At 43.7% G+C, this 13,204-nt stretch overlaps 5 protein-coding genes across 5 annotated transcripts; 1 reads left to right on the top strand and 4 right to left on the bottom strand.

Annotated features, from left to right (window-relative positions):
* Positions 1–718: 718 nt before the first annotated feature.
* PHALS_03677 (Regulator of chromosome condensation 1/beta-lactamase-inhibitor protein II) lies at positions 719–1,821 on the bottom strand (the record flags this gene model as incomplete). The annotated part of the gene is made up of 4 exons (XM_024717932.1): positions 719–904; positions 967–1,158; positions 1,217–1,341; positions 1,407–1,821. The coding sequence occupies 4 exons, from the start codon at positions 1,819–1,821 to the stop codon at positions 719–721; spliced, it is 918 nt and encodes a 305-aa protein (XP_024583381.1).
* Positions 1,822–2,362: 541 nt separating this feature from the next.
* Positions 2,363–3,766, bottom strand: PHALS_03676 (cytochrome P450, putative; the record flags this gene model as incomplete). The annotated part of the gene is made up of 1 exon (XM_024717931.1): positions 2,363–3,766. The coding sequence occupies one exon, from the start codon at positions 3,764–3,766 to the stop codon at positions 2,363–2,365; it is 1,404 nt and encodes a 467-aa protein (XP_024583380.1).
* Positions 3,767–4,184: 418 nt separating this feature from the next.
* PHALS_03675 (Cytochrome P450, E-class, group I) lies at positions 4,185–5,648 on the bottom strand (the record flags this gene model as incomplete). The annotated part of the gene is made up of 1 exon (XM_024717930.1): positions 4,185–5,648. The coding sequence occupies one exon, from the start codon at positions 5,646–5,648 to the stop codon at positions 4,185–4,187; it is 1,464 nt and encodes a 487-aa protein (XP_024583379.1).
* Positions 5,649–8,839: 3,191 nt separating this feature from the next.
* PHALS_03674 (l-aspartate oxidase) lies at positions 8,840–10,522 on the top strand (the record flags this gene model as incomplete). Its single annotated transcript, XM_024717929.1, has 1 exon — positions 8,840–10,522. The coding sequence occupies one exon, from the start codon at positions 8,840–8,842 to the stop codon at positions 10,520–10,522; it is 1,683 nt and encodes a 560-aa protein (XP_024583378.1).
* Positions 10,523–10,524: 2 nt separating this feature from the next.
* On the bottom strand, positions 10,525–11,050 carry PHALS_14951 (uncharacterized protein). Its single transcript, XM_024717928.2, has one exon. The coding sequence runs from the start codon at positions 10,921–10,923 to the stop codon at positions 10,723–10,725; it is 201 nt and encodes a 66-aa protein (XP_024583377.1). The 5' UTR covers positions 10,924–11,050; the 3' UTR covers positions 10,525–10,722.
* Positions 11,051–13,204: the final 2,154 nt, after the last annotated feature.

Genomic DNA, 13,204 nt, shown 5'->3' with positions numbered 1-13,204 from the left:
CAGCGTCTTGTCGTCTTGGTCAGACAAATCGCTCAGATCAGTAATCGCTTTGAAGCCACCGGATTCAAAACAAAAGTTCAGGAACATTGTGGCAACGGCTCTACCTTGAGCTCATGCAGACTTGCCTCGATTTGTATCAGCGATGTCGGTGTTCGCGTTGATATCTTCTGTGATTGGTTATTTGGAACTTAGACATAACGTTCACACCATAAATTCCACATCACTCATTGCTGTATATACAGTCATTACACTTTCAAGGAGATAGCGTTAAAATAGAAAGCGACCCTGCATTTGTCAGTTGGACATTATCTGTGATTACAGAAGTGTAATGCCCAATTCTCCAGCTTTCCTAAATCAGAGCCAAATACATTCAAATTTACACCTCCAAGCTTTATCTATTGTAAGTAACATTATTCTAATAATAAAATGACTTTTATAAACCGATTCACCCACTTCCACTGGTAATCCAAAGCAGAAATTTAAAATCACTAGAAGTAGATGTGCTGGTAAATCTGCAATGAAAATGCAAATGATTCTCACAAATATTCTGGAGCAACAAATTTGGTGTTTCGTGGCAAATAATTTATTATATGTACTCAGTATGTTTATCACTTTTTGCACTCAGAATTTGATTTAATAAGCATTTACAGAAAAACTTATGCCTAATTCATGATACGATACCACGGCGACCTCGATTTTATAGTGTATTATCTCCTAATCATAAAAGTTCACCAGGAATTTCTAAACGGTTGCTTCCGCGATCCCCCCAGCACTGAACGCCGCCATCGTCAAAACGAATGGCGCAACCGTGATTCCAGCCCAAGCTAAGTTCATCAAATTGCACATCTGTTGGTGCTGCAGTTACACCTGAGCGCATACCCCAGCATACCACGGTCTTGTCCATCTGCAGAATGGGAAAACTTTACTTCTTCGTGCACAAACGATCATTCATATAATCATTTGTACCTTCAGTCCACATGCGGCAAGCCGACTGGTACTCACTAATGTGAATTTCAAGTCTCTTGGTGGACTCGCCTGGTTGCGATGATTATCCCCCCAGCATGACAACGTATTGTCCTCGGTAACACCACAAACAAAGTCACCTGGCGACGCCGAAATTTGTCGGAAGCGAGTGTTTGGATCTACATTGAGCTGTCCCTGTGATGTCAAACTCGTGAATTTCTAATAAGCATTTGAAAAAGGCCAAACTTCTTACATATCCGTTCTCACCCCAGCATATCACCCTACCATCTATAGCGATTGCACAAGAAAAGTCTTTGCCGCAGCTTACTTGCACGAATTTACCACTCGGGGGGTTCGAGATGCCTCCCACAGCTGTGCCTAGAACGCCATCACTCCAAAATATTCACTTATCTTATAGTTCCTTTTGATTACAGGTGACGTACCCCAGCAATGCACTGTCTGATCCTTCATTATACCACATGAGTGAAAGTCACCACTGCTGACTTGCTCGAACATTCCCTCAGGTTTTACCACTGGTGCACCTGAGCCCCAGCATTCGACTGTCTCATCTATACGAATACCACACGAATGCAGTCGACCACTACTGACTTGAATAAATTTACCGGCTGGCGGTGAGCTTTGTCCACCATTGTTGACACCCCAGCAAACCACACGGCCGCCCACGTCGTCGTATGACTGCGTATAAATTGCGCACGAATGCTCAATGCCGGCGGCGATGCTGGTCTCATCGATATCTAGAGAAACAAAGACGGCTGAAGTGGCCAAGTCTTCCACTGCAGCATCATACGAATCAGCAGCTGTTGTCACAAGCAATACGTTTAGCAATGGTAGTAGCATTGCTGTCTAGATCGCGACGTTTCCCAGGGTTCACATAAATTGTATTCAGAAATAAAAACTCTTTTTGCTTATTACTTCATATTGACATGTAAAAGATGCTGTCTTAGCTTGAAAATTGCAAGTCGCGATGCATGAATTGAGGTGCAATCACAGCAAAGCAATAAAGCCCAACTTGATCAATTTGAATGTCATGTCTACTGTCGATTGTCCGTTAACCTTATCTTAATGCAGCAACTCCGCACACCTACATTGCCATATGACCTTAAAGCCAAAATAAAAGAAATCTAAGCGGCGCGAGATGGCTTGTAATGCTATCATTTAGACCAAGAGCGCTACGCAGCTTGTCGATTTTGGCTGTCGTACATTAGGTTCATCATTCACGTCATGTCTAAAACGAGACCATATCTCGAATTTGATACATAACGTCGTGCAAAGTAACGGCTCTGACAGCCGTTTTCTATTTCTACAAAAATAGAAATACATTTTAAGTTCGAAGGCTAACCTTTTGTGCCAGATTTCAAACAACGTTACTTATGAATCTTTATGCAAACGGAATTATGACCTCGGTGTCAATTGGCTTGATACGCATCATAAGCGGGTCCATCATGCTTAACGAAATGCCTTCCGTGTACGTGACATTCTGACCTGGTTCCGGTTTCATTGTGAAACGAGCGACGATGTTAGCAATAACAATTTTGGTTTCGATAAATGCTAAAGTCTGACCGACGCAGATACGTGGACCAGCACTGAAGGCTGCGAACTTTGTCGCACTCATCGGGATGATTTCACCAGTAAGGCTGTCGATAAATCGCTCTGGCTTAAAATCTAAAGCATCGTCGCCCCAAACGCTGGTCAATCGTCCGCAAGAGAAGATTGCAATGCCAATATCCGTATTTGCAGGTACAAACGTGCCGTCTGGAAACACGGTGTCTTTGATACAGTGAGTGGTGATCAGCGGTGCAGACGGGTACAACCGTAGCAGCTCACGAATACAAGCTTCTAGGTATGGTACACTGTTAACGTCAGTCACTGTTGGGATGTAGTGTTTGTCCGTACGAAGCTTTGGAATTTTGGTAAACAGTTCTGAACGCAATCGCACCTCAGCATTCGGATTTTGACTAAACATGTGAAAGAGCCATGCCATACATTCGGCGGTTGTATCGCGACCAGCGATAATTGATGCGATAGCAATGTTTCGCACCTCGACGGGGTCCACAGGCCTTCCGCTGGATTCCATGTTGGCAAGCACAATAGACACAATATCCTTATCAGCCTGAGCGACTGGTCGGCCAGCCTTTTGCTCTTCAACACGATGACGACGGCGCTCGATAGCATTAGCAATGATTCCCATCAAATGTTCGTCAATCACACGTACGTTTTCTTTGATCTTTTTCTCGTCGCCGATGTTAAGCCAGCGACGCAGTTTCCAGTACCACATGGGCTGTTTAAAACGTTTGCCCGCAAGAAACTGCACCTCATCCATTGCTTGAGCAAATGGTTGGAACGCTCCATTCATCGAGTTCATTGTTGTTCCGAAGCCAATCTCTCCAAAAACATCGAACGTATACCGAAGCAGCAGATCAAACATATCAAGCGGAGTGCTTGTAGCTGCGATGGGTGACAAGATATCGACGAGCTGTATAGTATATTTCTGCACAATCGGAACCATGTGGTCGATCAATGCACGAGCGCTGAAAAGACCGGCGACAACGTTGCGCTGCCGCTTCCACTTCTCGCCATTGCTCAAAACAATGCCATCACCAAGCACATCATTATACACATCATGAATGTACTGACTTTTTGGAAAGCTTTCAAACTGGGTTTTCAGTACAGTTTCGAGGTGTTCAGGCTTTGCGATAAAAATCATGTCATCCTTTCCAGGTAGTTTAATAATAAATGCTTCACCGTTCGTGGTTGCAAACTGCTCAGCTATCCAGTCGTGCATCCGCGGTGCATTGGCAGCCAGTACAAAGGCATTTCCAAGAATGGGAAGAGTGCCTGGCAGGGTGATAGCGCGTTTGACCTTGTCATTACTTTTGATTTTAGACCAGCAGAGCGTCACGAGCACTGCTGCTGTGATGAGACTTGGTAATACAGAAGACTTGACGGTGAATTGCAACATTCTGTAATGACAAAGCTTCTGCTACTGATTCAGGTAAATGTCGTGAAATTTTCTTAAGGATTAGGATCCGGCTTTCTTTTTACTATTGAACTAAACGATCAATCTTTTGTACAGTGCCAGTATTCATATCGCGTACCTGCACATTGCACACCTGCACTTTCCAACGACTTTAATTTTTCGACCTTGGCCGATAGACCTGTTTAAGGTAATGGCTGCACTGATACCAACTTAACCGCTTTCTCTAGTTTGTGACCGCCTCAACCCGCATGAAGAGTGGGGCCTGCATGCCTAACGTAATTCCCTGTGTATACATAGGCTTTGGCTGGTCGGGTTGTCGCACAAGGTGGAAGCGGCTCACGATGGTGGCAATGACAATCTTCATTTCAAGGTAAGCCAAATTACGCCCCACGCAGGTGCGTGGACCAGCACTGAATGCACAAAATTTGGACGAAGATACTTTTAAAACATCGCCCGTCTCCGCATCGAGAAAACGCTCTGGTTTAAAATGTAAGGCGTCTTCACCCCAGACGCTAGTGAGGCGACCAGTCGTATAGAATGCAATACCAATATCCGTTTTCTTTGGTACAAACGTGCCATCTGGAAAGACAGTGTCACGGACACAATGTGTGGCAATTATCGGACCAACAGGCATAAGCCTAAGCAATTCCCGAATTGTTGCTTCGAGAAATGGTACCTGATTCAGCTCCTCCACGGAAGGAACGTGCTTTGTATCTGTGGCAAGATTTGGCATATGCTTCAGTAACTCGAAGCGCAGTTTGGCCTCAACGCTAGGATTCTCGCTTAGCATGTAAAATAACCAGCTTAAAGCATCTGCTGTAGTGTCGCGACCAGCGATTAGCGCTGCTACCGCAATGTTGCGTACCTCGACGGGGTCAATGATATCATTGTTAGTCTCAATTGTCTCTAAAATGATTGATACTATATCTCTGTCGATAGACTTGACGTCATTGCCTGTTGATTTGGCTTCCTGACGCTCTTGACGGCGCTGGATCGCTCCAGACACGATTTGCATAATGTGCTCGTCAATAATTTGAATAGCATGACGCAACTTTTTCTCACTGTCGATATTAAGCCAGCGCTTAATTTTCCAGAGTGCATCAAGTTGTTTGAAACGGGCCGACACAATATATTGAGAATCCTCGATCGCTTTGGCAAATGGTTCGAAGCGGCCTTCAAGTAGCTTCATCTCAGTACCAAAACCGATTTCTGCAAACACATCGAGCGTGTAACGATGCATCAATCCAAATACATCTATCGTTGTCTTGGATGCTTCTGCAATCTCAAAAATATGATGTAATTGAGCTAAATATTTCAGTGAGATTGGCGTCATGTGCTCGCGAAGCGCGCGAGCGCTAAAGAGGTTTACAAGCACCCGACGCTGACGCTTCCATGTCTCGCCATTGGTAGTGACTATGCTATCGCCTAGCAAATCAAAGAAAACGTCGTGAATGTGCTGGCTCTTGGGAAAGTTGTCAAATTGCGTCTTGAGCACCTGTTCGATATGCTCTGGTTTCGCAATAAACATCATATCGTCCTTGCCTGGTAGACTAAGAAGGAATGGCTCACCGGCAAATCGTACGATTTGGTCGGTAATCCAGTCGTGCATTCGTCTCGAGTTGCTCAGTAGTTCCAATGTGTTACCTATGATCGGAATTTTCGAAGGAAGGTATCGGACGCGCTTCATTTTGACTTTATTGTCTTTTTTGTCTTTAGTTAGGTCGTTTTCAAGTGTCAGTGGCTTGGTGGGTACGACGGTGAAGTAAATAACAAATATTACAGCCACAGCGGCAATACCAGGCATCACTGGATAGAATCTACTGAGCATGTCACTGACAATCCAAAAGAATATGTGAGAGCGAGATTGAAAGTGGAGACGGTCGGTTGTGTAGGATCGCTGAAGATATTCAAAACAAGTATCGAATATGAGATGTCTCGACGTTGTAGAATACGAACGAGCTTGCATTCATGTCTAGTCTATTCTGAAGGTTATGTTTTGAAAAACTGACATTTATAATTCGCATTTCTGACTTAAATATAATTTAAGATTGTCAAAAGCCTACACTACACCATTTAACCTCTTGTGACATCAAATGTCATTACATCAGCAATAGTCACCGGCTCTCTACGACTTCAATTGTTTGAACATTGCTGATCCTTCACATCTCTTTACCGCGGATTTGAAAGTCCATGGACCTCCAACATGTGCTTACGCTTACTGAACGCCAACTCTTACGAAAACCTTAGATCGTACAATCCTTTCATTTAAGGAAGTTCGTATGCTTCCTCCTTTAACTGTCCAAGTGTATTGCCAGAAAAATTGTACGAGTTGATTTGTAATCGTTGTATGCTCAAATTTTTATACTTCCCCGTCTGAGCCGAAAAAAAATCAGCTCTTGGTTTCTATGTTAGGTGTAACCCCAACTGCAAGTGCGCTCGCACATATTTTTTTATGATTTGAATGAGCGCTTATTACTTTTCTTACACTTTCATAGTTACAATCATCTTGAATCATTAATTTAAAATTCAGAATAAACCATTAATATTACAGCACTTGTATCATGCCGAAAATTCAAATTTATAATTTGTGACTGACCATTGTGCCGGTTTCTCGACGTTTTTTCAGACGAAAGACAGAGTCACTTGTAACGAAGACCAAAACGAGTCAAGGAGGGAATTTAATACAATGCATGCACATTCTTTATATACTTGCAGCATATTCCAACAATACACTTTGTTCAGCAAAAGGGTCGTCAGTTTAACATTCGCAGTAAATGTGTGTTTGTTGTGCCAGTTCTGGGAAATAGCTTTGTATGTTTGTTGTGACAGACGGCAAGATAATCATTTTAATGTCTATCACGGCAGTATCGAAAGCAGCTTTATCAGTTGTCAAAAGTTGATAGAAGTAAAGCTCAGAGATGAATTTGCGGCTTTCAAACGTGTCATCTAAAGTGGTTCGTGTTAGGTCTGCATGTCTCCTCCATGTTCAAACGCGACAGTAGCCCACTAGTGACCAGCAAAATTTGCTGTGACATCTCTAGTAGCTGTGCCAGTACTTCAAAGCTGTCAGCATGCCCAGATTTCACATCTGATTTTCGAACGGTTTGTAAACGGGCCTCTTAATGAATCGGTCGCTTGAATATTGAAGGGTGGCATAAAATGATAGCATGCCTCTCGAAATCGGTCATCAATAAAATCAGATTCCCCTTTGCTCAATCGCTTGCATGCAGGTGTGTTCGTACATGTTCGTTTCGGCACGATTGTCCTTTCTGAAAAGTGCACGTTATTCAATAGCAGCAACGTAATCAATTTATCAGCAGTATACGAGCAGATAGAGTAGAGGAGCGAGGTGAAACAAGGGAATGTAATTCATGATGCCCCGCAATACCGGGAGCACTTGGCTAATATGCTATGAGTGAAGCAATCAAAGTGCATTTGCTTTGACCTAGAGGCGAACGAACGTTTGACCTTTGCTTGCTGTGCTGGGTGGGAAACTGTTTCCTTGTTTTAAATTTCATTAAGCAAAACTTGTGGAGTGAAACGGACTGAAGCTCACGCCTGGGTCTATGTTAATATCTCGAGTTTTAAACTAGTATCAAAACATTTGTCGACAACTTGACAAATTTCTCGACTTGCGCTCTTTTCATGCATCCCAATTCTCATCCACGACTAGAAGAATGTCAGTTCGTATACAGCAAACAGCAACTTTTTTTGACTTTGTACATGCTGTTTGTCGAGATTCATGTGCAAAGCAAATCAATTTTTCATGTAATGGATAATCAGCACGACATATTCGTCGGGATCGTCCATTTTGAAATCAGCACTGCGTGCCCATGATTGTTAAATTCTAGAACTCTCTAAAACATGAGTAATTGCGCGATTGGTTTATGATGTTGAACATCGTACCCGGCATTCACTATACATTAGGATGCATTTTAGTATCAATCATTAAATGTCTCATCCTGGCCCTTCTTCTTGAGCACAGTTCTACATGTTCTGTGCGTATAAAAGAACTTCGAACAAATTCAATGGCATATGTTGGGCACACACATTGATTGCTGCAGCAACTTAAATGTAAACTGCACAACCCATACTTATACAGAATCATCTTTATTTTCTACTTGACCATATAAATAGTACAAGCAGTTATTATATTTATTTAAATGATGGCAGATAAGCTATGCAGTTTTAAACGATTGCGTCGTTCCAGAGAAAGTAGCCTTTTTATCGAATCTATTCTTCCAAGACGAATGTCGCGTATGTACTACTCCTCACGGAAACAGAGGTAGATGTAATTGCTCTGTCTTGAGAGTGCTGGGCTGTGGTCCCTTCAGTGCCATAATTGTGTGGGTATTCATGGGTGAATTACCTGTTACAATTTTAATCGCTTCAGCACTGTAATAGGTAATTCTTGAAAATTTCCTGAATATTGCTATTGGCGAAAGCGAAATTTCACAGAAACACGATGTGAATTACCCAAAGTTTCGGTAAGCTGGCTCTTTTCGAAAACAAATACATCTGCTCATACTAAACGCCTATATAGTTCCTTCCACAGAAGATATCTGCAAATCTCGATAGCTATCCAGATAACCCTCTCCCACACCCACCCTCTGATCGCGTTACCAGATGAAAGAGATAGGTATCGCAATCAGTTCATTACACAATTTGCCACTCCGCGCGCATCTCAAGCTCCTTTACCTTTTTGAAGCTGCTTCCTAACACCAAGTCCGCTCACCCGTTCAATACACAAGTGTCCGGCCCCTCGATTTCCCTCTTTGAATGTCCGTGAAGAGCTCCTGGACTTTCAACAAAAAGTACGCCGTGTACACTGCCACCCACTAGGCGCTGCTGTGTACTGAAACAAGAAATTTTATCATCATGACTCAGCTCGAACTTTATGCCCATCTAGTTAACCGAGCGCCTTTTATCACTCCTGAATCGTGTACCAAGGTCAAATCTGCCATACCTCTCCACCAATTGAATGGCAGCACATTGTATCGACTTGCAACCTCGAATAGTGCCACGTATGACACAATCAATTGTGAAGCGTTGATCCTCGGTTGTGGTGTGGCTGGGAATGCAGCTGCATTACGCCTTGCAAATAAAGGAGTAAAGGTGACTATTGTGTCTGCGGCTGAAGACCCGAATAACTGTGCAACTTATTATGCTCAAGGTGGTATCATATACAAAAGTGGGGACGATACGCCCGCTCTCTTATCCTCTGACGTTCATCGTGCTGGTGCTGGTGTGTGCGACGATATTGCTGTTCAAAAACTGGCTATTGAAGGCCCCGAACGCGTCGAAGAACTGCTATTGGATGTCGCGAAAGTTCCGTTTACACGCAATGATGATGGTGGACTTGCACTAACGCTAGAAGCATCACACAATCGTGCGCGTATACTGTACAAAGCCGACCACACCGGCCGTGCTATCTCCACTAGCATGATACAGGCGGTTCGAGACCATCCTAATATTGTGCTGCTCATGGGTCGCAGTGCTTTTGAGCTTGTCACGAATGAAGCCGGCGAATGTGTTGGTGCTTTGACAATATCTACCCAAGGGAAGTTGGAGTACTATCGTGCGCCATTCACGCTTCTAGCCACTGGTGGTGTAGGAGACGTGTACAAGAACACGTCGAACCCGGAAGGTGCACGTGGAGAAGGAATCGCTTTGGCCGCTCGTGCAGGAGCCAAGCTCAAAAATATGCAATACGTGCAGTTTCACCCAACTACGTTATATATTCCAGATGAGCGTCGCTTCTTGCTAACCGAGGCTCTAAGAGGCGAAGGTGCCATTTTGCGCAACAAAAGCGGACACGCTTTTGCAAAAGATTACCATCCAGATGGTGAGCTTGCACCACGGGATGTCGTGGCGCGTCTCATCTTGGCCGAAATGGAAAAGCAAGACGAGCCATGCATGTATCTTGATATTACTCACGAAAACGCTGATTGGATTAAAAGCCGCTTTCCGACCATTTACCAGCACTGTCTTGACCGCGGTATTGACATGACTACGGATTTTATGCCTGTGGTTCCTGCAGCACACTACCATTGTGGCGGTGTGGAGGTCGATCTACACGGTCGTACATCTGTTCCAGGTCTATACGCTGCTGGTGAGGTGAGCTGCACCGGACTCCATGGAGCTAACCGATTGGCCTCAACCTCGTTACTAGAAGGACTTGTATGGGGTTGCAGCTCTGCCGATGATTTCGTGAAGCGCACTAACTCATCTGGCGTTAAATGCGCTGTGATGCAGAAGGACCCGTTTGCTCATCTGAATGGTTTTCGGACTCCTTCCTCTAACGAGATTGAGGAAGTTCTGTTGGCAACTCAACGCATTATGTGGGATTCTGTAGGTCCTATTCGCACGATCACTGGCATGAAAAGCGCAGTGGAGAAGCTTAAGCTTTTAGAAATCAAGGCCGACAGATTGTATCATGAGTGCCGTATCACTCGCGAGACTGCTGGACTACGCAATGCTGTTCGTGCTGCCAAAGAAATTGCACATGCAGCTCTTGACAGCCCCTTGTCGGTCGGCACGCACTACATTGTGCAATCTTAAGACTACTTACATGACGCAAACGATAGGGTCGTTATCCACATTAACCATTAATTCTTGCTAAAAACAATGTGTATTTGTGTTATGTGAATCTCTTATGCCAGAAATTCGTTATCTGCAACTGTAAAATTCGAAGATTATTTCTGTTCCTATTCAATAACCTTAATTGAAAACCACGCATAGGTATCGGATACTGTAATGTGTCATGACTGAAAATAGTTACTAGGGGATGTTTCCAGTGACTGAAATTGGTCCGTCCCCCTGGGCACAGTGATCACAGGTTCAAAATCCATCAAGAACAAGAATTCGTATACCCAAACGGGGTACCGAGATTGACGAAGGAAAACAACGTGTGCTCCTTCATAAGTTTCCACCGATCCAAAACAATCAACTAAGTCAAACATGCACTCACAGCCCTACAATTCGACCTCGGTGTACAACGAAAAATCAGAATAAAACATAAAGAGTACATCAGCTGATTCAAGCAATGTAAATGTGTAGCAGAATATATAATAACTTTTAACTGTGCATCTTCAAAATTATTTTCGATGGCACGCGCTCTAATGTCTTGATTCCATGCCTTTCACCACTCGAAACACCAATCAATCACTCTGCAAATCTAGTTGACGATTCACTTTCAATTCATCTAGCGGTGTGTGCCGTGTCATTGTGCACACATCATACAATAGTGTGCCAAAATCGAAAAAGAACAGCGCACTGACACTGATGAGAGCGATTCCAGTTCACAAACGTTAGGCGTCGTGTATAGCTTTCATCGAATATCGTAGGCAGATAAACTCAGCAACAGTTTAAATTTAAGATGATGTAATTTCTTGAAGCAGAAACGCAAACAAGATATTTTGGATACTATCGGTTCTCCTGCGGGGTGAAGCTTACGAATCCAATCTTCATGCGCCGTACAGGAGAACTTTGTTTTTGAGTCAAAGCTTTCTCTGTGCGAGGTGCATGGCAACTGCATGAGATACGCACCGCACTAATCGGTACATACTCTGCAATGGAGTTGCCGGGCAATGTGCACAAACTCTCTATGTCTGTGCTAACGAACGCATACAGGATGGATTTGAAAGCTTCACTCAAGAGCAGAACCGGAAGCCTCTACCATTGCTAGGTTTGCTACTTCAAGAGTATATATACAAAACTACTGATTCTATTCAAACTTCTTTCTCACGATGAACATATCGTTTTTTTCGCACTTACGGCTAGCTGTACCTTAGACTCCTCCTATTCGGAGTTCCACAATCGTTTTGTTCACCCATATTCTCGCTCATAAGCATTCACAATTACACCAGATTAAATACAATAAAAGGCACAAGATTTAACTTCTCTAACCTCAATATTCTCTTCTTATCGAGACTTGGACCGCACTGAAGTTCAAACTTTGTCTGTCTTGTTGAGACATTGCGCAAAAGTGACTGCACCTGGAGTGTTGCTCCACTCTAGGCAATTTACCGTGCCTGCTCGTCTGGGCGTTCTTGAAAAGAATATTCGCTTCTTTGCATCAACTTAGACATAATAGTTAGAACCCGAATCAGCGCAGTCTTCATGACCGACAAACGTAAAGAAAGTTGAGAGGATGTCGAGGTGTTCTCTAATGAAAGCTGTTCCACTGACACTCCGAGCTAGGTCCAAATACCTTCATCATCGAATAAAATTATACGGCTAAGCTGTTCCAGACAAGAGGAGTCTTTACTGTGCTCAGCGTAATTCAGTACTTTTTCCATCTACGGAAAGTGTTTCGACACTCCCTCCGCCAATTTTTCGCATATACTTTATGTAGTGGATCTTGCTAATGAAGTCTAACTTGCTTTACTGAAAAGGGAAGGTATTGCCAGTCCCTGTCCTAATCACGTGACGATCACAACTATAAAGTGTTCGGAGTCGATCGCCTCACTGGTGTGGGGCTATTTCACGCCTATATATGAGCGCTTACCAGAGCGAAATGGGTGCGAAAACTGTTTTGCGAAAGCTATCGATCATCATTGTTCAGGAGTCATATCTGTGATTGGAACAACAGCGAATTGCCATGAGAACGATTCTTAGGTATTAGAAGCTATCAAAATCTAACTGGTATATGATTCAGTCTGCGCACTTTGTGAGGTAACGCGCCATCTCATCCGTCTAAAGGATTCTAACTTCAGCGAAGCGGAAATCGTCACCTCATGCTGAACTTTAAATTATTCAGTGCATATCGACAGCGTCGAAGAAGCGACCCATTGCTGCAACGCCCCGCTTGTATCGATGAGACAGCTGAGCAACCAACGACAAGGAGTCTTATTCACCTTTAGGTAAATCCTTTTTCACTATAAAGAAGCATTATGTGATGGACAACCCTGACTCGTATCGAGGGAGCTAGACGTCTAGTGTGAGCGAGATCGTCAGCAAAGAACGAAATCAAGACATTTTTGCTGAAGAAGATCCTCAAATCTTAACCAGTCTTATGCCTATGGGGGATCCTAACACTCCACTGGTTGCTGAAAACAGCCCTGATAGAGCTGTCGGTTCTCTAGACGGCTGACGTGAAAGTGCGCTCTCCTTACTCTTAAAGCAATGCTGACAAAGGTCGTCTACATCGCGACGTACCTAATCCATAGTGTCGCGCAACCCTGTGCATGGAACTGTATATCACTGATGTGTAGCCAATGCTTGTCAAAAAGGGTAGCTCGT

Source organism: Plasmopara halstedii (genome assembly GCF_900000015.1).
Source record: "Plasmopara halstedii genome assembly, contig: Scaffold_2386, whole genome shotgun sequence".
Lineage (NCBI taxonomy): Eukaryota > Oomycota > Peronosporomycetes > Peronosporales > Peronosporaceae > Plasmopara > Plasmopara halstedii.
This window is presented reverse-complemented; position numbering and strand designations above follow the sequence as displayed.

Excerpts from the sequence above, each read along its gene's own strand:
- PHALS_14951 (XM_024717928.2), bottom strand. The coding sequence starts at position 10,923 with ATGTTTGACTTAGTTGATTGTTTTGGATCGGTGGAAACTTATGAAGGA.